The sequence below is a fragment of the Rhinoraja longicauda genome, chromosome 20 (assembly GCF_053455715.1).
Source record: "Rhinoraja longicauda isolate Sanriku21f chromosome 20, sRhiLon1.1, whole genome shotgun sequence".
Classification (NCBI taxonomy): domain Eukaryota; kingdom Metazoa; phylum Chordata; class Chondrichthyes; order Rajiformes; family Arhynchobatidae; genus Rhinoraja; species Rhinoraja longicauda.
In genome coordinates, this window is record NC_135972.1 from 19,052,147 (window position 1) to 19,078,026 (window position 25,880).

The window sequence follows — 25,880 nt, forward strand, 5'->3', positions numbered from 1 at the left end:
CTGAAGTGTAGATCGCTGCAGGTTGAACAGTTAATTTCCCATTAATTCTAAAGATTGGCGCCACTCCTGTGGGAAATTTGTTGGATTAAGGTTCAATGCTGTAAAAAAAAGATTTCAAAAAATCTTGGACAATGATGTTGCTTTGTTAAATCAATTTTAATTTAACCCACTATCTCTCAAGCAGTCCAGTTCCTATTTTTCTATGTTCCTATGAGCTAGCGCTCGATGAGGTCACCTGCAGTCCGGAGGCTGGGTTGTGGGGCCGTGTGTGTGGGCGGGGCCACACATGTGGGCGGGGCCATACATGTGGGCGTGGGCGTGTGTGTAAGCGTGTCCGTGTGTGGAGGCGGGGCCGCGCTTGTGCTCGGCAAGTGTTGGTTGGAGCGGTTGTTCCTTGCACTTGACCATGGGCATCAACTCCATCCACTGGTTCCGCAAAGGTCTCCGTTTGCACGACAACCCAGCGCTGCTGGAGTCGGTGCGGGGTGTCGACACCATCCGCTGCGTCTACGTCGTGGACCCGTGGTTCGCGGGCGCCTCCAACATGGCCATCAACCGCTGGGGGTGGGTGCAGGTGCAGGCCGCGGGCAGGACCGGTCTCCGCGCCATCGCGTTAGTTACCATGGAGACGGGCCCCGGCTCAAGCCGCTCTCTCCCGGCCCGAGGGCTCCCCCCTCCCACCTGCTCCGGCCCGGCCCGAACCGCTCTCTCCCACCTCGTCCCGGCCCCAGCCGCTCCATCTCACCGCCGGCCCAAGCCGCTCTCCCCCGGCCCGGGCCGTACCCCACCCCTGTCCGCTCTCCACCACCCACAACACCGGCATTCTTGGCCCCAGCTCCCTCCGTCAAACCCTCGCCATGTATCCCCACTATGCAGAGAATCGCGGGGGAGTATTGTGAACACCAGGTAAGTAGTGCATGATTGGTGCTTGTTTATTATTGCACGGCTCGGCTTTCCTTTGAAGCCGAGGTGAAGGGAAGACTTTTTAAATATGTGAAATTGTGACAATCAAAACTTCCGTGGATGCTGGCAACCTGGAACAAAAGCGCACGGCTACAAATTATCCGCCTTTTCTCGCTCCACAGACGTCGTCTGACCCATCAAATGAACATTTATATAAGAAAATAACTGCAGATGCTGGTACAAATCGAAGGTATTTATTCACAAAATGCTGGAGTAACTCAGCAGGTCAGGCAGCATCTCAGGAGAGAAGGAATGGGTGACGTTTCGGGTCTGAAGAAGGGTCTCGACCCGAAACGTTACCCATTCCTTCTCTCCTGGGATGCTGCCTGACCTGCTGAGTTACTCCAGCATTTTGTGAATAAATACCTTCGAACGTTTATATAAAACATTTTGTATGAACACCTGAGTAAACGGAGACGGTCTTTTAGTAAATCAGGGGGCATAAATTCAAATGATTGGAGGGTGGGGTGCTGCATTTTCCTGGACGCTGTTGGAGTCTGGAAATGACTGCCAGAAGGCAGAACACCTCACCACGTTTAAAATGTTCTCGGGTCTTTACTTAAACTGCTGTGAAGTTAGTGCGGAAAGGCTAGTAGCTCTTTCTACGGGCATAAAGGCAGTGAGTCAAATGGCCGCTTGTGCAGGAGTTTTGTCTCCCAATCCTACAACCAAATCACCCTTTTCTCTGTTTTTAAGTTTAAAATCCGATCTGTTAAGGCATTCACTTCCAAATCTGGAAGGTTTCTGCAGCTGGAAGGTATCCTTAGCTTTTCCTCCATATATATCATGCACCAATTCGTCTCTTTCTATATTTAGTTATGATCCATTTTCTACTAATTTTCCATAATTCTCACAATCCTTAAATGCCCCCCACTTACACGCTGGGACAATTTATGTGACCAATTAACTAACCAAGCTGTCACATATTCAACCTGTTGCCCCAATCCTTGAATCATTTGAAAGATGAAACTTCTCTCTGTCATATTTAAAGTCATTGTATGTCTTTGCTATAATACTTGCTGCTAACTGTCTCAACATCTAATGAGATGATTGACAATAGACAATAGACGATAGGTGCAGGAGTGGGCCATTTGGCCCTTCGAGCCAGCACCGCCATTCAATGTGATCATGGCTGATCATTCTCAATCAGTACCCCGTTGCTGCTTTCGCCCCATACCCCCTGACTCCGCTATCCTTAAGAGGTCTATCTAGCTCTCTCTTGAATGTATTCAGAGAATTGGCCTCCACAGCCCTCTGAGGCAGAGAATTCCACAGATTCACAACTCTTTGACTAAAAAAGTTTTTCCTCATCTCTGTTCTAAATGGCCTACCCCTTATTCTTAAACTGTGGCCCCTGGTTCTGGACTCCCCCAACATTGGGAACATGTTTCCTGCCTCTAACATGTCCAACCCCTTAATAATCTTATACGTTTCGATAAGATCCCCTCTCATCCTTCTAAATTCCAGTGTATACAAACCTAGTCGCTCTAGTCTTTCAACATATGGCAGTCCCGCCATTCCGGGAATTAACCTAGTAAACCTACGCTGCACGCCCTCAATAGCAAGAATATCCTTCCTCAAATTTGGAGACCAAAACTGCACACAGTACTCCAGGTGCGGTCTCACTAGGGCCCTGTACAACTGCAGAAGGACCTCTTTGCTCCTCTTCTCAACTCCTCTCGTTATGAATGCCAACATTCCATTGGCTTTCTTCACTGCCTGCTGTACCTGCATGCTTCCTTTCAGTGACTGATGCACTAAGACACCCAGATCATGTTGTACGTCCCCTTTTCTTAACATGAATTCTGTTTCACACTTCTCTACAGCTACCTAACTTGAATTCCTAGCATTTCCTGTTTTCATTTCAGTTTTCTGGCATCTCTAGGATTTTTCTTTGTGTTCCTGCTCCTTGGGGCTGGGCAGTGGCTCTGTGGTCTGTCTTCTGTTACATGTGCTGTGAGCTTATATAACAGCGATGGTGCAACCCCATTCCTGAGTGCACATTGATGTCAACATCTCAAACTGTAAAAGGAACAGCTAATGTAATGGTCACTCACAACAGGGCTGTTAATCAGACTGACTCAGCACATTGGGCTGTTCTCCCATTGTGCCTGTGTAGGCTCTGCTGGCCTAATTATTCAACAAGAAATCAGAGCATTGGAAGAATGTAGAGTGGAGGCAAAAGGATGACTTTTTGGCTGTAACATTGGGGGTGGGGAAATTATTTTGCATAGCATTTGTCCTCTTAATCTCCTGCTACTTCTGGCATTCATTGACTATGTACGAAAACATACAAGCCCATGTACGAAAACATACAAGCCCTTGTGAATATCAACACTGCCCAGTCCCACACCATTTAACAAATGCTATATCCTATTATGTGTACTAAAGTAGATAACTGGACAATTATTGTCTGCATATTTTAACCCATCACCCAGCATGTCTACTTCCCTTGACACTGCTCTACATCCTCCTCTCTACTAACAATCCCACCAAGTTCTATAACATCAGAAGCCTTAGAGTCATAGAGTGATACAGTGTGGAAACAGGCCCTTCAGCCCAACTTGTCCACACCGGCCAACAATGTCCCCGCGACACGAGTCGGACCTGCCTGCACTTGGTCCATACCCCTCCAAGCCTGTCCCATCCATACACGTGTCTAACTGTTTCTTAAATGATAGGATAGTTCCATTCTCAACTACCTCCTCTGGCAGCTTGTGCCACACACCCACCATCCTTGGTGTGAAAATGTTGCCCCTCGAATTCCAATTAAATCTTTTCCCCATCACCTTGAACCTATGTCCTCTGGTCCTTGATTCCCCTACTCTGGGCAAGAGACTCTGTGCATCTACCCTATTCCTCTCATGATTTTGGACTCTTCTATAAGATCACCCCTCATCCTCCTGTGTTCCAAGGAATAGAGACCCAGCCTACTCAACCTCTCCCTATAGCTCACACTCTCGCGTCCTGGCAACTTGAAAATGGGACAATTTTCCCACAGGCTATATCGTCAATGTAAATTATGCAAACATGCATCCAGCCACTGCGTGTCCCACGAGACAGCCTATCCCCTAAGAATCTGTTTATTTCTGCTCTTTATAGCCATAAAGTAATTTTCAATTCACACTGGTGCATAACACCCAATTGTCTGTGTATAATCTTATCAAATGCCGCAAAATCCAAATATTTCACATCCACTGGTTCCCCTAATGTATTCTGCTAGTCATTTCCTCGGAACTCCAGAATATTCAAACATTCCATAATTCCTTGTTGGCTCTGCTTCATCTGCCTATTCTTAAAGAGTTACATAGAATAAGCCCTTCTACCAACCATGTCTGTGCTGAACATGATGCCTAATTAAACTAATCCCTGCTGCCTGCAGTTCCTGTGCTATATTCTTCTTGTAGATTCCAGCCGATTCCTACCACTGTATTACTCTAATACGTTGTTTCCCTCTTAAATAATGGGATTGCATTTCCAACCCACAGGAACAATTCTAACAACCTTTGAAGAAAATAACCTGAAAATCCATGATCTCTAAAGGCGCCTCTTTTCAAACTTTGGAATGTATTGAGCAATTTATGGGAACTTTCTATGTGTAGTTGTTGGAAATGTAAGGTTGGTCACAGAACCATGGAGGCAAGAGTTATTTCAATTGGGAACAGGTTGAATAAGGAAGGAGAATGAACTTGTTTCAAATACGAGGAAGTTCCCTGCGTCATTATTGGAATGTTTTGAATTGACTGCTGTTCATCTTTAATCTTGGCACTCAGGTTCTTGCTACAATGCCTTGAGGATCTTGACACAAATCTGCGGAAGTTAAACTCCCGCCTATTTGTCATACGTGGGCAGCCAGCTGATGTCTTTCCCAGATTGTTCAAGGTGTGTAATTTTTACATAGATTTCATGGCATAAAAGGACTGGATTTACTGAGATTGGACAATATATATCCTTTTCTCCATTTCTCAAAGATATATCGGTACTGTGTTACCTAATAATCTTGGCTGGATCCAGAGAAATTTGACGCTGCTGTTTTAGACAACTGAAATTGACCAAAACACATGCAATCTATGCAGAGGCTTCAATATCACAGCTCTGAATGATTACCTTTAAATGAACTGGGGAAGCTTGCATGCACTGCCAACAAAACTAATGTAGGATGAATCTGAAGCATAATGCCCAAAGAATGTTGAGATGCGCATGCCAATATTAAAGCTTGAAATAAAACCATTGGTTTGTATAAATTGGTATCACCTGTCATGGAGGTGGTTGTGAAATAAATCTATTGTATATTGTGTATAATTTATCATTATTACAGTATTGTTTAGTTTAGAGATGGCGCGGAAACAGGCCCTTCGGCCCACTGAGCCCCGCACACTAACACTATCTTACATGCACTGGGGACCATTTATAATTTTACTAACCAATTAACCTACAAATCTGTACATCTTTGGAGTGTGGGAGAAAACCAGAGAACCCACACAAGTCATGGAAAGAACGTACAAACTCCGTACATACAGCACACGTAGACAGGATCGAACCTGGATTTCTAGCGCTCAGCCAACAACTCTACTGCTGCACCACCGTACCGCCCCTATTGTTAATACAATGGGTACACCTTGACTGTGAATGCACATCATATTACATTGTTTCTGAAAAACTTTCGGCAAATGTTATTTCATTGTTTTGCCGAGATATTTCTTGGAACTGACGATTACTTTTGCTGTTAGGTCAGTTGGCCACTGAACAGTCCAGCTTTGAGAGTTGGGACCAACTTCAATACAGCTTGTTCATGAACCAATGCAAGTTTTTCAAGTGTGCATTTGATTGATGGGTGTGCTGCAGCAGCCAGAGGATCTTGTGAGTCTCTTCTGTGCATCCCCTCACAATAGCGATCATGTGTGGGAATTGTAGCTGCACTCTATCTTGTCCATTGGCATCTTCTATCATTTAAGGACATCAATTCCTAAACCTAGGAAAATATAATTGTTTCAAGAAATGCGAGAATGAGTTTTGATCATTCTTTCCCTCTACTCTAGGAATGGAATATCTCTCGTCTTTCTTTTGAATATGACTCTGAGCCTTTCAGCAAGAAGCGAGACGCGGTTATCAAGAAGCTGGCCACTGAGGCAGGCGTGGAAGTGATAGTGCGGATTTCACACACTTTGTATGATATGGACATGTAAGTGTCTAAATTGCATTCATGAGCTTGAAATGAAAATAGTTCTTACTAAAACACGCTATTCTCGTGTTTCCATTCAAAGCAGCGATCAATATATTTCTGAATATTAAAGGAATCAAGTATTTTGGGTGGTAGAATGTCAGTGGTGGCCTTATTCCAATGCCAGCACACGTTGAACATTGATTGTGTAACTGTGTCAAATATTAAGGTGTGAGTCATAACTCTCTTCCAACCCTTGTCCTAGTTCTAAATAATTATTGTACGCTGCGTTTATCAATTGGTATATCATTCACATTGTCAGCTTCAATTTCTCAATGATGTAGTGAACTTACAGTCTGAAGCAGGGTCTCGACCCGAAACGTCAACCATTCCTTCTCTCCTGAGATGCTGCCTGACCTGCTGAGTTACTCCAGCATTTTGTGATACCTTCGATTTGTACCAGCATCTGCAGTTATTTTCATAGTGAACTTGCAGTATGTAATGTGTGCCTAACACTGCCTACTGCTGAAAAAATTGTTTTGCTCCTTGAAGCTTTTGGTAGTAGAAATGGGGAAATGGCAGCAATGTTATATAGCCTGAAAGTTCACCTATCCATGTCCTCCAGAGATGCTGCCTTACCCACTGAGTTGCTCCAGTACTTTGTGTTCTCTGCAAGATTCTAACATCTGTTATTCCTTGTATCGTAAATGTTGCTGTTTTTTAACAATTGGGCTGTAGGTCAAATTAGCCTTCTCACTTCTCTACCAAGCATGGTGATCTTTATAGATAAGATGAATATTCAGATGAACATTAAAATAACATGTTGATTGCTTTGGTGTTAAACGTATTATGCCTATGTTTTCTAATCATATAATTATTTTTATGATTATAGCAGCAGATATAAATTTAAATGATACATTTGATTAAAAAAATATTTGAATAATTACTCTCTGTGCTTGACGAAGTATTACAAAGCAGCCATCCATACAATTATTCTAGATCTGTCACATCTATTCATTAATTTGAACTTGCTTTCATTATCAGGATCATAGAAAAAAATGGTGGACAGCCACCTCTAACGTATAAGCATTTCCAGAAGCTTATAAGCCAGATGGGGCCTGTAGAAATGCCTACAAAAATGATCACCAGTGAGATCATGGGAAGATGTACAATGCCTGTCCTCGATGACCACGGCGACAGGTTTGGAGTCCCTTCATTGGAAGAATTGGGTAAGAATCCAAAAATTATTACAAAACTGAACTTGGGTCACTCACATTGTCCAAAGAATTTAAATTAAACTATAAAAGTTAAATATGTGTTTTTATCTTGTTTGTCGAGGCAGACATTGCTGCAGTGCCAGACTTCATGATTGCTCTTCTAAAGCAGCGTTTTATTTTTAATCATTCCTAGGCTTCAATACAGAATGTCTTCCTTCAGCAATGTGGCCAGGTGGTGAAACAGAAGCTCTTGCAAGATTGGAAAGACATTTAGAGAGAAAAGTAAGATGCCATCATGTATAAAAAGAACACAAGAAAATCAATCCAAACTTTGAGCAAAAGAGAATGCTCATATCTGTTTGGAGTGAGTATAATTGGAAACCCATTGGTCTTGATTGCGGAGTATATTTGACCGATTTTTTGACGGGAGTATTGTTTTGAATCACTAACATAGCTGACTGTTGTGTATGCACTGAAGAAGTAGTGGGTAAAGGATGGATACTCCAGCAATACATTGGTGAACCTGTATTTATTCACAAAATGCTGGAGTAACTCAGCAGGTCAGGCAGCATCTCAGGAGAGAAGGAACCTGTATCGTATCCATTTATTAGATTAAGGCACATTCTCGAAACCTAGTATTGAGGGATGGGTATGTTGCTGGAAATTAACTTTTTCAGATCTCCCCATCTTTGAGTGAAATTGCATTGTAAATTCTACAGATAAATTCAATGTTCACAAATATATAAAAAGGAAAAGAAAAAGATTAGAAAAACTTAATGTGTGACTTTTATCAACTCAAATAGGAGAAAATAAACACGCATAGTGTAATTCTTCATTAAATGCAACAGCCTATCCTCCTGGGAATGATCAAAAACAACTAGTGTAGAAGAAGAGTGCTGGAAGAAATTAAAGTATTTAAAAGGGAGCATTGGGGGAATTAATGGAACCCTCCCTGAGCTGATGATCTTTTGAAAGAGTTGGTGATGGAGAAAATGGATGCACTGATATTATCTTTGAGAATTCCAAAGTGTTTACAATGGATCCCACAGATCAGAACAAAAGAAAGCCCATTATTTAAGAAAGGAGAGAGACAGAAAAGAAGGAACTACAGACTGATTAGCCTGATATTGGAGGTGGGGAAAATACTGCATCCATTGATATGAACATTCTACATAGAGCAGGAGTAGGCCTCTGGGCTCTTCAAACCTGCTCCACTATTCCCTCGTCTCTTGATTGACTTAGAATCCAGAAATCATAATCACACTTAATTAGCCACACTTAAGTATGTTTTGCAACATATGAGGAATTTCATTTGCCATACCATTATACCAATAAAAAGCAACAGAACATACAAAATACATTTTAACATAAACATCCACTGCAGTGACTCCTCCATATTCCTCACTGTGATGGAAGGCGAAAAAAAGTTCAATCTCTCCCATCTTTCTGCTCCAGCGGTCAGGAGCCTCTAACCTTCCGTTGATGGGACGATGTTATTCCCGTAGCCAGCGGCAGGCCTTCCTCGTCGGGGTGATCAAGCTCCTGCAACAGGGGGAAATCACAGCTCCCCCGCACCGGGCGATCTACCCCGGGTCGGGGCTAGTCGAATGTCATGCGACTTTTGGAGCTTCTCGACGTCTGTCTCAACCCGAGACTGCGAGCTCCTTGATGTTAAAGTCCACAGGCCACGGTTGGAGCGTCGATCCCAGGCAAGGAATCGGCCCCAATGGTAAGTCCAAGCCCCACGATAAGGCTCAAAGTCAGTCCCGAGCAAAGCCTCCAGCTCCACGATGTTAGGCCGCAGAGCGACCGGAAATACGATCCGGAAAACAATCGCATCTCCGACAAGGTAAGACATTGAAAAAAAGTTTCCCCCAACCCGGCCACGGTCACAGTGGCACAGCGGTAGAGTTGCTGCCTTACAGCGAATGCAGCGCTGGAGACCCGGGTTCGATCCCGACCACTGTCTGTACGGGTGCTGTCTGTACAGAGTGCGGTTTCCTCCCACACTCCAAAGACGTACAGATCTATGTTAATTGGCTTAGTAAACGTAAAAATTGTACCTAGTGGGTGTAGGATGGTGTTAATGTGCGGCGCGGACCCAGTGGGCCGAAGGGCCTTGTTCCGCACTGTATCTCTGAATTAAACTAAAAGACCCCCCCAACATAAAACAAACCAGAGAACATTAACACGTACTTTTTAAACACACCAAAAATAACACGGAAATACGAAAAGGACAGACGGCCTGTACGCTGTCAATAGTCTCACAATAGTGGGATGTCCATTCAAAATTTTGTTGAAGAATATTTTTCACCGTAAGAGTGAAAGGCTTTCTTCTGAAATTGTTCAAGACTAAGATCAATATTTACCTGGATATAAAGAAAATCAAAGGAAATGGGGTTAGTTAAGGACAGTGGCACTTGTGAAATATCAGCCATGGTCTTAGTGAAGAGTGAGGGAGATGATCTACTCCTTTTGGTTTAGTTTAGAGATACAGCGCGGAAACAGGCACTTTCGGACCACCGGGTCCACGCCGACCAGCGACCCCGCACATTAACACTATCCTATACCCACTAGGGACAATCTTTACATTTACCAAGCCAATTGACCTGCATACCTGTACCTCTTTGGAGTGTGGGAGGAAACCGATGATCTCGGAGAAAACCCACGCAGGTCACGGGGAGAATGTACAAAGTACAAGCTCCGTACAGACAGCACCTGTAGTCAGGATCGAACCCGGGTCTCCGGCGGTGTACTCACTATGAAGCAGTAACTCTACCGCTGTGCCACCCATGTTTGGGTGCAATTGTACTCCTGCTGTTGCTTAACTTCAGAGGTGTTTTACTGGTATTGCTGGAGCTGGGGAATAAAGTACATTTCCATTTGACCCACAAAGAAATAAGTCAACAGAAATATTTACAGTTTTCCAACTTTTGTCTTTTCCAGGCCTGGGTGGCAAATTTTGAAAGACCAGGAATGAACTCCAAATCACTTCTCGCCAGCCGCACAGGCCTAAGCCCATACCTGCGATTTGGTTGCTTGTCAAGTCGTCTCTTTTACTTTAAGCTCACCGAGTTGTATAAAAAGGTACAGTTGACTAAGATACTGTGAAATATGAAAAAACAGTGCTGTTTTAATCTGAATAATTTGGAACCATATGTAGTCAGTTGGTCAGGCTTTCAACTGTATTTTGTGAGACTGCTGTGGATTTCCATATTTACTACCTCCACACCAGCAGCTTGTTTACTACTCGTGCAAAACTACTAATGACTGACATCCCCCAGTGATGTTCATTGTTGTGTAGAGCTGCCACAGACAAACAGGCCTTGCAGCCAATCGTAACCACTCATCTGCCAGCATCGGGTTGTAGCTTTCCATGCTTTGATTCCAATGCTTATGCAGATAGTTAACTGTTGGGAGTACCCACCCCCTCCAGTACTCACACACACGCATTCCAGATTTCAATCATCCTCGATCCCCTCTTACTGTTCACCACAATCTTCTGGTTGGAAACGCCTCTGCAGCAGGGAATTGTTCCCTGCTATCTACACAGTCTATGCCTCCTTGTTTTGTTTACTGCTATCAGGTACCCATTCAACTTCCTTTACTACAAAGAAAATAACCCAATCTGTCTCCTCTCTAATAATTGAGATGTCCCATCCCAGGCAACGTCCTGGTGAGTTATCTGTGCACCCCCTTCCAGTGCAATCATGTCCTTCCTATACTGTGGTGACTGGAGCTGCACACACTACTCCATCTGTGGCCTGACCACATTGTACTCTGCAAATGGAAAGGCAGACGGGAAAATCGGAAGTGTCAGTATGACAGTATAGCAAAGGGGATTACAGAGGCATGATGCGGGAGCTGGCCAAAATTGACTGGAAGGAGGCCCTAGCAGGGAAGACGGTAGAACAGCAATGGCAGGTATTCCTGGGAATAATGCAGAGGTTGCAGGATCAATTTATTCCAAAGAGGTGGAAAGACTCTAAGGGGAGTAAGAGACACCTGTGGCTGACGAGGGAAGTCGGGGACAGCATAAAAATTAAGGAGAGGAAGTATAACATAGCAAAGAAGAGTGGGAAGACAGAGGATTGGGACTCTTTTAAAGAGCAACAAAAGTTAGCTAAAAAGGCAAAACGGGGAGAAAAGATGAGGTACGAGGGTAATCTAGCCAATAATATAAAGGAGGATAGCAAAAGTTTTTTTAGGTACGTGAGTTTTTGGGCGTCACGGTAGCGAAGCGGTAGAGTTGCTGCTTTACAGCGAATGCAGCGCCGGAGTCTCAGGTTCGATCCTGACTACGGGTGCTGCACTGTAAGGAGTTTGTACGTTCTTCCCGTGACCTGCGTGGGTTTTCTCCGAGATCTTCGGTTTCCTCCCACACTCCAAAGACGTGCAGGTATGTAGGTTAATTGGCTGGGTAAAATGTAAAAATTGTCCCTAGTGGGTGTAGGATAGTGTTAATGTACGGGGATCACTGGGCGGCACGGACTTGGAGAGCCGAAAAGGCCTGTTTCCGGCTGTATATATATGATGATGATGATGAAGAGGAAAAAAATAGTCAAGGCAAATGTGGGTCCCTTGAAGACAGAAACAGGGGAATTTACTATGGGGAACAAAGAAATGGCAGACGAGTTAAACCGTTACTTTGGATCTGTCTTCACTGAGGAAGATACACACAATCTCCCAAATGTTCTAGGGGCCGGAGAACCTAGGGTGATGGAGGAACTGAAGGAAATCCACATTAGGCAGGAAATGGTTTTGGGTAGACTGATGGGACTGAAGGCTGATAAATCCCCAGGGCCTGATGGTCTGCATCCCAGGGTACTTAAGGAGGTGGCTCTAGAAATAGTGGAAGCATTGGAGATCATTTTTCAATGTTCTATAGATTCAGGATCAGTTCCTGTGGATTGGAGGATAGCAAATGTTATCCCACTTTTTAAGAAAGGAGGGAGAGAGAAAATGGGTAATTATAGACCAGTTAGTCTCACATCAGTGGTGGGGAAGATGCTGGAGTCAATTATAAAAGACGAAATTGCTGAGCATTTGGATAGCAGTAACGGGATCATTCCGAGTCAGCATGGATTTACGAAAGTGAAATCATGCTTGACAAATCTACTGGAATTTTTTGAGGATGTAACTAGGAAAATTGACAGGGGAGAGTCAGTGGATGTGGTGTACCTCGACTTTCAGAAAGCCTTCGACAAGGTCCCACATAGGAGATTAGTGGGCAAAATTAGGGCACATGGTATTGGGGGTAGGGTACTGACATGGATAGAAAATTGGTTGACAGACAGAAAGCAAAGAGTGGGGATAAATGGGTCCCTTTCGGAATGGCAGGCAGTGACCAGTGGGGTACCGCAAGGTTCGGTGCTGGGACCCCAGCTATTTACGATATACATTAATGACTTAGACGAAGGGATTAAAAGTACCATTAGCAAATTTGCAGATGATACTAAGCTGGGGGGGTAGTGTGAATTGTGAGGAAGATGCAATAAGGCTGCAGGGTGACTTGGACAGGTTGTGTGAGTGGGCGGATACATGGCAGATGCAGTTTAATGTAGATAAGTGTGAGGTTATTCACTTTGGAAGTAAGAATAGAAAGGCAGATTATTATCTGAATGGTGTCAAGTTAGGAGGAGGGGGAGTTCAACGAGATCTGGGTGTCCTAGTGCATCAGTCAATGAAAGGAAGCATGCAGGTACAGCAGGCCGTGAAGAAAGCCAATGGAATGTTGGCCTTCGTAACAAGAGGAGTTGAGTATAGGAGCAAAGAGGTCCTTCTACAGTTGTACCGGGCCCTGGTGAGACCGCACCTGGAGTACTGTGTGCAGTTTTGGTCTCCAAATTTGAGGAAGGATATTCTTGCTATGGAGGGCGTGCAGCGTAGGTTCACTAGGTTAATTCCCGGAATGGCGGGACTGTCGTATGTTGAAAGGCTGGAGCGATTGGGCTTGTATACACTGGAATTTAGAAGGATGAGGGGAGATCTTATTGAAACATATAAGATAATTAGGGGATTGGACACATTAGAGGCAGGAAACATGTTCCCAATGTTGGGGAAGTCCAGAACAAGGGGCCACAGTTTAAGAATAAGGGGTAGGCCATTTAGAACAGAGATGAGGAAGAACTTTTTCAGTCGGAGAGTTGTGAATCTGTGGAATTCTCTGCCTCAGAAGGCAGTGGAGGCCAGTTCGTTGGATGCTTTCAAGAGAGAGCTGGATAGAGCTCTTAAGGATAGCGGAGTCAGGGGGTATGGGGAGAAGGCAGGAACGGGGTACTGATTGAGAATGATCAGCCATGATCGCATTGAATGGCGGTGCTGGCTCGAAGGGCTGAATGGCCTACTCCTGCACCTATTGTCTATTGTCTATAAAGCTGTACAATAGCCTGCATACTCTTGTATTCCTGGCCATGTTTTTGGTGTTAAATATGCTGATTCCAAGGAGAATTCACAAACACCTGAAAGCATTTTGTGCAAGTTGGATTCATCTGATGACTTTCATGGAGTGTCACATTATTTTGTGTCCTGTCACTCAGTCAAAATAACCTGCTCTAGTGCTTGTGGAGGCCTTTAGTGGATTGGTGCCCTGCCTATGACAACCCTTCAGAGCACTGATTCGTTATAGTGCTCTTGTCCAAGAGAATGAAGACTTGCAGATGCATTCCTCCATGCTTTGTAAAAGGAATCCAGTTGGGTTGTGCGCTGCTGGGCTGGGAACTTGGTGCAAATGTCTGCTCTCTGCTGCAATGAACGGTGACCCGCTGCATTCTTTCAGCATTTTGTATTTGCTCAATATGCTATCATCGGCAAATCTCTTGCCTTTGCTCCTTGTTGGCAGATTGTCTGGATTTTACTGTCTCATCACTTCCAGCTAGATATGATAGACGCTTTGTTCGCCGGCTCAGTTCTCGCCTGGCTAGAAGTTTCACTGGCCCTTGAGCTTGATGTTGGGGATGCTAGGCAGCTTTACTAGCAGTGAGGAGAGAGACCATGAGATCTGGGTAGTCTGTCGACACCTAGACAGCTGTTGCTCATCGCCAGCATGCCCATGCAGTCCTTGCCTGTTACAATTGGGCCCTGAGTCCACATCGAGCATGCAGTGCTAAGGTTACTTAAACTGCTTCATTGCTCTGGAATGTCAGTGGTGAGCTCAGCCCTCCACTAGGCTCCAGACACTGTTATGGTGAGGGCAGGACACACACTGGGTTCCCAGGACAGTAGTGCATTAACAACACATGTCTCCATGTCATGACCAAGAAATGCCAGAAATGCATTCCAAGTCGTCAGTGAGGTACCCAGTTCCTTAATGGAACAAAGAATATAATCTGGGATGGTGGGATGATATTAACGTGTTGACTAACTAGTATGGGAGATGAGGAAATGTACAGCCAGTGTGAGGCACTGCCCTCATCATTGCTTTGTCTGAAACCCAGTTGATATCCATCAGAGAAGTGCCATTAACAATTATTATGTGCAAGACATAGACAACAATCTCACCTCGGATAGGAGTGGTTTTCCTATCAGTTGGGAGTAAGATGTGTGTACATCAGTTTGTTTCCGGGGAGCAACTGTGGTACTGTAAAAGGTAAATGGAATTTTGTTCTCTTATCTGCTTGCATGTACAGTTGATATCAACTGAGGTTGATCGTGAATAATTATTAGTTCATTCATAATATGCATACATAAAGATCTATTTCCTTAACAGGTGAAGAAAAACATCTCTCCTCCTTTGTCCCTTTATGGCCAACTCTTTTGGCGTGAATTCTTCTACGTAGCAGGAACAAATAATCCCATGTTCGATAAAATGGCGGGAAATCCCATCTGTGTTCAGATTCCGTGGGACCGGAATCCTGAGGCTTTGGCCAAGTGGGCAGAAGGAAAGACTGGATTTCCATGGATCGATGCTATAATGACACAGCTTCGCCAGGAAGGATGGATTCATCACCTGGCCCGGCATGCAGTGGCCTGTTTCTTGACGAGAGGTGACCTCTGGATTAGCTGGGAAGAAGGAATGAAGGTGACTGAGGAGTTAGTGAAGATTAAGCTTCTGTTTATCTAGCATTACATTTAATTTTGTGGCAAGTTACCCATAAACTGAAGTGACTTGTAATACATACCAACTTTCCTGAGGAGGAGGATTTCCTGGAATGGAAACGGGATGGCTAGGATAGACAAATTATGCTTATAGCGGTAATATAATATAATTATGGCGGTGGAGATGCAATGGCAAAGATTTAAAGACTGCATGAATGAACTCCAAAAATAGTTCATTTCTGTCCGGCGAATAAATAAAACTGGGAAGGCGGCTCAACTGTGGCTAACAAGGGAAATCAAGGATTGTGTTAAATCCAAGGAAAAGGCATTTAAATTGGCCAGAGGATGCAGCAAACCAGAAGAAATTTAGAACTCAACAGAGGAGGACAAAGGGGTTAATTAAGAGGGGGGAAAAGAGCATGAGAGAATGCTTGCGGGGTAAAAAAAACTGACTCCAAAAGCTTCTTTAGATATGTAAAAAGGAAAAGATTAGTGAAGACAAATGTAGGTCCCTTACAATTAGAGACAGGTGAATTTATACTGTAATAGATAATAGACAATAGACAATAGGTGCAGGAGGAGGCCATTCGACCCTTCAAGCCAGCACCGCCATTCAATGTGATCATGGCTGATCATTCTCAATCAGTACTCTGTTCCTGCCTTCTCCCCATACCCCCTGACTCCACTATCCCCAAGAGCTCTATCCAGCTCTCTCTTGAATGCATTCAGAGAATTGGCCTCCGCTGCCTTCTGAGGCAGAGAATTCCACAGATTCACAACTCTCTGACTGAAAAAGTTTTTCCTCATCTCAGTTCTAAATGGCCTACCCCTTATTCTTAAACTGTGGCCCCTTGTTCTGGACTCCCCCAACATTGGGAACCTGTTTACTGCCTCTAACGTGTCCAACCCCTTAATAATCTTATACGTTTCGATAAGATCTCCTCTCATCCTTCTAAATTCCAGTGTATACAAGCCTAGTCGCTCCAGTCTTTCAACATATGAAAGTCCCGCCATTCCGGGAATTAACCAAGTAAACCTACGCTGCACGCCCTCAATAGCAAGAATATCCTTCCTCAAATTTGGAGGTGCGGTCTCACTAGGGCCCTGTACAACTGCAGAAGGACCTCTTTGCTCCTATACCCAACTCCTCTTCTTATGAAGGCCAACATTCCATTGGCTTTCTTCACTGCCTGCTGTACCTGCATGCTTCCTTTCAGTGACTGATGCACTAGGACACCCAGATCTCGTTGTACATCCCCTGTTCTTAACTTGACACCATTCAGATAATACTCTGCCTTCCTATTCTTGCCACCAAAGTGGATAACCTCACACTTACCCACATTAAACTGCATCTGCCATGCATCCGCCCACTCACACAACCTGTCCAAGTCACCCTGCAACCTCATATCATCTTCCTCACAGTTCACACTACCACCCAGCTTTGTATCATCCGCAATGGGAAACAAAGAAATGGCAGAATAGTTAAACGAGTACTTTGGTTCTGCCTTCACTAAGGAAGACACAAACAATCTCCCAGAAATACTAGGGGACCGAGGATCCAGTGGGAGGGAGGAACTGAAGGGAATCCAAATTCGTCAGGAAATGGTATTAGGTAAACTGTTGGGACTGAAGGCAGATAAATCACAAGGGCCTCATAGTCTGCATCCCAGAGTACTCGAGAGGTGGCCCTAGAAATTGTGGATGCATTGGTGATCATTTTCCAATGTTCTCTCGACTATAGATTAGTTCCATTGGACTGGAGGTTAGCTAATGCAGCTCCACTTTTTACGAAAGAAGGGAGAGAGAAAACAGGGAATTATAGACCAGTTAGCCTTACATCGGTAGTGGCGAAGATGCTTGAGTCGATTGTTAAAGATGTTATAGCGGCGCATTTGGAAAGAAGTGACAGGATCAGTCAAAGTCAGCATGGATTTATGAAGGGGAAATCAAGCTTGACTAATCTTCTGGAATTATTTGAGGATGCAATAAGTAGAATGGATAGGGGAGAGCAAGTGGATGTGGTGTATCTGGACTTTCAAAAAGTCTTTAAGGTTGTACACAAGAGATTAGTGTGCAAAATTAGAGCACATGGTATTGGGGGTAGGTTATTGACATGGATAGAGAACTGGTTGGCAGACAGGAAGCAAAGAGTAGGAATTAACGGGTCCTTTTCGGAATGGCAGGCAGTGACTAGTGGGGTGCCGCAAGGCTCGGTGCTGGAACCCCAGTTGATTACAATATATAACGATTTAGACGAGGGAATTAAATGTGACATCTCCAAGTTTGCAGATGACACAAAGCTGGGTGGCAGTGTGAGCTGCAATGAGGATGCTATGTGGCTGCAGGGTGACTTGGATAGGTTGGGTGAGTGGGCAGATGCATGGCAGATGCAGTATAATGTGGATAAATGTGAGGTAACCACTTTGGTGGCAAGAACAGGAAGGCAGATTATTATCTGAATGGTGTCAGATTAGGAAAAGGGGAGGTGCAGAGAGACCTGGGTGTGCTTGTACATCAGTCACTGAACGTAAGCATTCAGGTACACCAGGCAGTGAAGACGCTAATGGCATGTTGGCCTTCATTGCGAGAGGATTTGAGTATAGGAGCAAGGAGGTCCTACTGCAGTTGTATAGGACACTGGTGTGACTGTACCTGGAGTATTGTGTGCAATTTTGGTCTCCTAATTTGAGGAAGGATATTATTGCCGTTGAGGAAGTGCAGCGTAGGTTTACCAGGTTAATTCCCGGGATGGTGGGACTGACATATGATGAAAGAATGGGTCGACTGGGCTTGTATTCACTGGAATTTAGAAGGATGAGAGGGGATCTTATAGAAACATATAAAATTCTTAAAGGATTAGACACGCTAGATGCAGGAAAAAATGGCCCCGTTGTTGGGGGAGTCCAGAATCAGGGGTCACAGTTTAAGAATTAGGGGTAGGCTATTTAGGACTGAAATGAGGAAAAACTTTTTCACTCAAAGTTGTGAATCTGTGGAATTCTATGCCACAGAATGCAGTGGAGGCCAATTCACTGGATGTTTTCAAGAGAGATTTAGCTCTTGGTGCAAAAGGAATCAAGGGATATAAGAAAAAGCAGGAACGGGGTACTGATTTTGGCTGATCAGCCAAACTCTTATTGAATGGCTGTCCTGGCTCAATGGGCTGAACGGCCTACTCCTGCACCTATTTTTCTATGTTTTCTATTAGCATATTGTAATGTAACCCATTATCTCTCAAGCAGTCCAGATCCTGTTGAGATTTACTTATTCAGATCCTGGTAACCCGAGTCAATTGGTCAGTTAGAACAAGAGTGGGTAGGGGGAGCTTGGGGGTGGGGAGAGGGGGGGGGAAGTGACTAACAGCAGTTAAATCTTTGAGCACAGAAAATATTTATTTACAGAGTAAACAAACTATCGCAAGTTGTTCTAACAAAAGCAGATTTTTTTCTTCAGGTGAATGCAGTGATTGGAGGACAGTAACATAACGATTTTGTGTGCAAAATCAAGCTTGGTTGCTTATCTCCAAGCTTGATTCAAGGGTGAATGGCTGCGCTCTCTGTTCTGGCTAGCCTAGCCAGCCCTGTTTCCATCCAACAACTCCCAAACTCCACTTTGCCAGCAACCTTTCAAGTGTCAAACCCTGTTTTGTTTTGGCTGATTTCTCTTCCTGCATCCCACCAGCTCACAAGTGTAAAATACTTCATCCTCCGTGTTGCAGTGCTAGTGTTTTAGGTGCTGGAGCTGTCACTGGTGCCGGAGCGGCCACTGTTAAATTCCCCGCTAGTTTAAATATCCTGCTGATTATTTTGGCTGTGTTTTACAGAGGTGACAGAGCGGTGCTCCGGTGAGCTCCAGCAGCACTGCACCCCTGTTCAGCTTGATATCATTTTAGGAAGTGGCTTCATTGAACCTATGCAATATCATTTAATTTGGTAAAGTTTATCACCTTGAAAATTAAGCTTCCTAAATAAAAGTATTTTTGAATGTTTTGAATTTTTACGAAAGATGTAATAGAAATTAAGTTTTCCACCTGAATATACTCTGAATGGGTGATGAACCTCTGCCCAAAATAACTGCTAAAGCCCTTAAGACTATCTAGAGCCTATCTTATTGAATCTCCTTTTAGAAGCTACCTGTGGATTTTTGTATTTTTCTTCCAAGCAACTTTCCTGAAATGAGCATTGTGGTATTTTGGGTTTAATTGTTGGTGCTGTTTCTACAGGTGTTTGAAGAATTGTTACTGGATGCTGACTGGAGTGTCAATGCTGGGAATTGGATGTGGCTGTCTTGTAGCTCGTTCTTCCAGCAATTCTTTCATTGCTACTGCCCTGTAGGTTTTGGGCGTAGAACTGACCCAAATGGGGATTATATCAGGTATGTAAAACTATCTGTTTTAAGTCATTTGTATCCTGGGTTTCCTGGAAACTTTGTGCGGATGCCCCTTGTTTCCCTGGCAGACTGTTGGTCCTCCTCATAGCCCCATCAATATCAGTCACACTGGGTCCCCATCTGCTATGGCAGCACCCTTGCTCCTACGAAACCAAACCTATCAGTGGCCCACCAGTTTCCAAGATTATCCTGCATTCTTTACTGGTGAAAAAAAGCTCACAGACAGAAATGACTGAGGAAGAGGAGTTGCTCAGGTCACTACTCTTCCGTTCCCCATTTACTTCTATGTATACTTTCAGTTCCCTTGGACATGATCATGGATAAAACACACCTCTAACATGCACCCTAGGCTGTCTGCTTGTGGTTTCTCCCATTATTTGTTTCTACTCTACGTATGTAATTGTAGCTGTGACTGAACAAAGCCTCCCTCCACCATGTGTGTTGGCTTGTTCTATTATGCATTATTCAGTTTGCTACCAGAACACAGCCTGGTGAGGAAAAAGCATCCAGTTTATACAACGAGCATTCCTTAATGGACCCAGAGCACAGAGACATTTGATGGCCAATCTCAAAGGCAGACACTTATGATCATTGTGAATAATAGATTTTGTTTTAATGTTCATTTCAGGAATTAATCAAGTGTTTTAAATAAATGTTATTTTCTGCAAGTTGCACACTTTTGACATACTGAGAGTCTCCTGATGATTGTGATTGTCACTTTTTCAGACGATACGTGCCAGTGCTGCAAGGTTATCCTGCTAAACACATCTATGACCCCTGGAATGCCCCAGAAGACGTTCAGAGAGCTGCCAATTGCATTATTGGTGTTGACTATCCCAGGCCCATGGTGCACCATGCTGAAGCAAGCCGCCTGAATGTTGAGCGAATGAGGCAAATCTATCAACAACTCTCCTGTTACCGAGGCCTTGGTGAGGACACAATTACTTTTGATGCAGTAATACATCTGGCAGCCTTATGGATCTATTCCTCATGTACGTAAATATATCAGAGCAACGAGCAGATGTAAGTTATGAGGGGAGAGTGGTGACAAGGCAGTGGTTCATAGAATCATTGGTACAGTTGGTGGATTTATATCAAAATATTGATATGACCAAACCATTGTTAGCATTTGTTCAACTGATTGTGGATATGGACATCCATTTTGTTTATGGAGAGGACAGATTTAGAGGGATATGAACCAAACACAAGCAAGTCGGACCAGTGTAGTTGGGACATGTTGGTCGGTGAGGACGTTGGGCTGAAGGGTCTGTGGCCACACTATGACTCTAATGTAGAGAGCGGCTGTGAAATGTGTCTGCAGCCTTGCAATGGGTCCAGTGTCAGACTTCAGCTGGAGGTCGAGGGTTGAACCTATTTCGAATTGACACGATTATCATAGGCCAAGCTTCAACCATAGAGTGGAAGTAATAGCTAGGTGTTACTGAACCCTTGTGGCATTTTGGTACCTGAGATATTTGATGTCTTGACCATATTAGAAAATTGAACTGGTTGTCACATTATAGGAAGGAACTGTGGATGCTAGTTTACACTGAAGATAGACACAAAATGCTGGAGTAACACCGGGACAGGCAGCATCTCTGGAGAGAAGGAATGGGCAATGTTTTTGGTCAAGACCCTTCCAGACACATTGTAGGGTAGGTATTGAAAGGCTCTCTGTTTATTTTTAATATAAGGGCATCGTTGGAAAGACAAGCGCTTATTGTCCACCACTAATTCCGCTTGAAGGTAATGGTGAGCCATCTTCTCCAGAAATACTGGGAACTATGGGTCTGGTACACATTGGGATATGAAAGAAGATAGATACAATAGACAATAGGTGCAGGAGTAGGCCATTCAGCCCTTCGAGCCAGCACCGCCATTCAATGCGATCATGGCTGATCACTCTCAATCAGTACCCCGTTCCTGCCTTCTCCCCATACCCCCTCACTCCGCTATCCTTAAGAGCTCTATCCAGCTCTCTCTTGAAAGCATCCAACGAACTGGCCTCCACTGCCTTCTGAGGCAGAGAATTCCACACCTTCACCACTCTCTGACTGAAAAAGTTCTTCCTCATCTCCGTTCTAAATGGCCTACCCCTTATTCTTAAACTGTGGCCCCTTGTTCTGGACTCCCCCAACATTGGGAACATGTTTCCTGCCTCTAATGTGTCCAATCCCCTAATTATCTTATATGTTTCAATAAGATCCCCCCTCATCCTTCTAAATTCCAGTGTATGCAAGCCTAATTGCTCCAGCCTTTCAACATACGACAGTCCCGCCATTCCGGGAATTAACCTAGTGAACCTACGCTGCACGCCCTCACCTACGCTATGCTCCAGCATACAAAATGCTGGAGTAACTCAGCGGGTCAGACAGCATCTATGAAGAAAAGGAATAGGTGACGTTTTGGGTCAAGACCCTTCATCAGACTAAGTTGGGGAGGAGGGGGACACTGGGGGTAAGGGAAGGTACAGAGCAAAGCAGAGCCTGCATTGATTAGGAGAGGTGGAGCCCACAATGCCTATTGTTGGCTGGGGACGAGGTGATAATGAAGGAATACAAATGGTGAAATGTGCAAGAGGACCAGGGTAGAGGGGAGGGAAGGAGAGAGAGGGAATGCAAGGGTTACTTGAAGTTAGAGAAATCAATATTCATGCCGCTGGGTTGTTAGCTGCCCAAGCTAAATATGAAGTGCTGTTCCTCCAATTTGTGTGTGGCCTCCCTCTGACAGTGGAGGAGGCCAAGTACAGAAAGGTCAGTGGGAAGTAGAAGACAGAATAAAAGAGAACCTACGTATCCATAAGCCCAACATCAATCATAGGAAAAATGCAGGGATTTATGATAAAGACTTGGGGAATAATAATTTGAACAGGAAACAAAAAGAGAAATGTTTGAGAAATATATAGGTTCTCATCGGGTGGATGGGGAACCTATAGGATGTGGTGTGATTGGATTTTTAGATGGTATTCAATCAGGTTCCGTGCAGGAGGTTAACAAACACTGTCAGAGTATGTGGAATGTGCAGAAATACACTCGCATGGATGGATCACTGGGTTAACAGACTAAGATTCTGAGTAAATGGATCCTCCTTAGGTTGGCATCTATAACTAGAGGGATACTTCGTGTATTGGTGGTGGAGCACCGGGTATTCACAATCTCCTTTAACATAAAAAGACACTAAATGCTGGAGTAACTCAGCGGGTCGGGCAGCATCTCTGTTTTAACTGTAAAGTCAACTCCAGGCTATATTGGGAAATGGCAGTAATGTACCACTTATCAGGAGCACAATTTTACACAGGTACTGACTATTTCAACCATGTCTAGTAAACATTTTGGCAGAAATTATCTATTTTTGTATTTTCTTCATTGGTAGAACTTAGTAAAATATACAACATAAAATCTGCCCATTCCACATGCAGCCTTCTGCATCAATGCACACTTATTTAAATAACATTCATGTTACAAAAATCTTTTCTCTACTGTGTAATATCTTTTAGATTGCCTCATCAAAATAAATGATGAACTTCTATTTAGGAATGTTCACCTTGTTTCCAGGTCTTCTAGCTTCAGTACCTTCTAACCCCAGTGGAAGTGGTGGCATAATGCAATATTCAGCAGCGGAGGGCTCACCTGGATGCAGTAATGTAGCAGGTGAGTTGGTCCCATTCTCGCGTGACTGAAGATTGGATTGAGTTTGTGTGCAAATATTGGCATGCTCTTTTTCTCAACAGTATTCCCCCAATTAGGTAAAGACCTATAAAGACCATTAGATACAAGTAACTGCAGATTGTGGAATCTTGGGCAAAAGAAAATGTTGGAGTAACTCAGCGGGTCAGGCAGCATCTCTGGAGAGAAGGTATGGGTGACGTTTCGAGTCAAGACCCTTCAGACTGATGTCAGGGGAGGGGGCGGGACAAAGATAGAATGTGGTCGGAGACAGGAAGACTAGGTGGAAGAACTGGGAAGGGGGAGGGGATAGTGAGGGAAAGCAGGGACTACCTGAAGTTAGAGGTCAACGTTCATACCACTGGGGTGGAAACTACCCAAGCGAAATATGAGGTGCTGTTCCTCCAATTTGCGCTGGGCCTCACTCTGACAATGGGAGAAGCTCAGGACAGAAAGGTCAGATTGGGAATGGGAGGGGAAGTTGAAGTGCTGAGCCACTGGGAGATCAGGTAGATTAAGACATACTGAGCAGAGGTGTTGAGCGAAACGATCGCCGAGCCTGCACGTGGTCTCGCTGATATGGAGAAGTTGACACCTGGAACAGCGGATGCTGGAGTAACTCAGCAGGTCAGGCAACATCTGTGAAGGACATGGATAGGTGACATTTCAGGCTGGGACCCTTTGTCATTACCAAACCCTAGCCGAAACGTCACCTATTCATGTCCCCCAAATATGTTGCCTGTTGTGCTGAGTTACTCCAGCACTTTGCTTTTGCTCTATTAATTTGTGTCTAACTTGGCCACTTTCATACAGTGTACGTTTTGTGTACTGATGACTGCAAGTTGTATTCCATTGGGAATGCACAATCATACACTTAAACATATCCTCCCTGGACAGGCTTGCAGCTTGATCTGCATTCCATTACTTATATTGCATGGTATGGAGGGGTGTTTTGTACATTAGGGAGAACCTTGATCTTATTGTGGATTTTGTATTTCAGGCAGAAACACCCTGGAGGGCATCATAACCTCTGGACCACTGTTCAATCCTGAAGAAGAAATGTCAGGAATGGGGCTTAAATATCAGAGGCAGAGCAGTAACTAAGTAAAGACATTCTGATCGAAAAAGGTTTGTGACTATTAGAGCAGCACAGTGGCCGTTGCCCCTCCTGTCTGTGCTGGTTTCTACGTACACTCCATTTCATGATGGTGCTCACGTTTACCCAGTATATCCTTTCTTCCAACGCTCAACGTGACTGAGTGAGAGGTCTTGCATTTACGAGATGCAATGAAACATTTCCAACCCAGGTGTGGTTTAAAATTAAGGGAGAAATTGGTTTAATTGGTTAGAGTGCATCTTCAGATGTTGTGAAAGAAATAAAAACTCTGGATTTAATATTTTTAAAGTTGTTTACAGATATCTGCAGGATAAAGCCAGCATTTCCAGGGACCTTAAATGGGAGGCCACCATCGAATCGACAGACAAAAAGTCCCAATAGAGGATGCACTTTCTGCAGCTGCTGAGAAAACACATCTGCCACAGGCAATGATGGTCCAGTTTTATACTGCCATCATAGAGTCTGTCCTCACCTTCTCCATCATGGTCTGGTTTGGCTCAGCCACCAAGCATGACATTCAGAGGCTGCAGCGCATCGTTCGATCAGCTGAGAAGGTTATTAGCTGCAACTTCCCCCCCCATTGACGAACTGTACACTGCAACGGCCAAGAAGCCAGCGGGTAAGATCATCTCTGACCCTTCTCACCCTGGCCACAAACTCTTTGAAGCACATCCCTCTGGAAGGTGACTCAGGACTGTCAAAGCCACCACAGCCAGACAAAAACAGCTTTTTCCCCACGAGCAGTGGATCTGCTCAACAACCAAAATTCTGTAGTCCCCTTTTGCTCTGGTATTTTATTTCATTCTATGTAAATTATAATGTTTTGTTCTCTTTGTTTACTGTATGTCATGTTGTTACTTGCAAACAAAGCACCAAGGCAAATTCCTTGTATGTATACATACTTGGCTAATAAAATTTATTCAATTCATTATTCATTTGGTCGCAATGTGCTGCTAACCCATGTGTTTGTTCTTCCAGTATGTCACGAAACAAGAAATTGAAAGGATCCATTTGGAAGAATCCCATTGGGAGGCTTTTAACACACATTGCATAAACTGGATATTCTCCTCCGGCGTGGAATATTTCTTTTAAAGGAAATTATTGAGCTCAAATCAGGAGAATTAAAGATTGGGAAATACATCTGCAAATGTTTGCACATTTAGCAATGATGGGGCAGAAAGCACTGTTAATATTTACTGTAAATAATTGATCGGAGTTTCTGTAAATATTTGATACCACACTAAGTTAGAGATGAGTATTTTAAAATAATCGTGCACTAATTATTTAGATGCTTGAGTATTCAATTTTGTACTACAGAAAAGACAAATTCT

The 25,880-nt window shown here is 44.0% G+C and overlaps 1 protein-coding gene across 3 annotated transcripts; it reads left to right on the plus strand.

Annotated features, from left to right (window-relative positions):
• The first annotated feature begins 388 nt into the window (after positions 1–388).
• Positions 389–25,421, plus strand: cry1b (cryptochrome circadian regulator 1b). 3 transcript variants are annotated; one of them, XM_078417091.1, is made up of 12 exons: positions 389–906; positions 4,737–4,845; positions 6,003–6,145; positions 7,169–7,353; positions 7,535–7,623; positions 10,288–10,428; positions 15,050–15,361; positions 19,601–19,752; positions 20,494–20,696; positions 23,322–23,417; positions 24,433–24,560; positions 24,839–25,421. In XM_078417091.1, exons 1-11 carry the CDS (start codon positions 407–409, stop codon positions 24,534–24,536), a joined length of 2,034 nt encoding a protein of 677 aa, XP_078273217.1. In that variant the 5' UTR covers positions 389–406; the 3' UTR covers positions 24,537–24,560; positions 24,839–25,421. The 3 variants fall into 3 exon arrangements, 1 of the variants encoding a protein (XP_078273217.1); XR_013548647.1 differs by lacking the exon at positions 4,737–4,845 and having other exon boundaries at positions 389–564; positions 24,433–24,739; XR_013548646.1 differs by lacking the exon at positions 4,737–4,845 and having other exon boundaries at positions 726–906; positions 24,433–24,739.
• Positions 25,422–25,880: the final 459 nt, after the last annotated feature.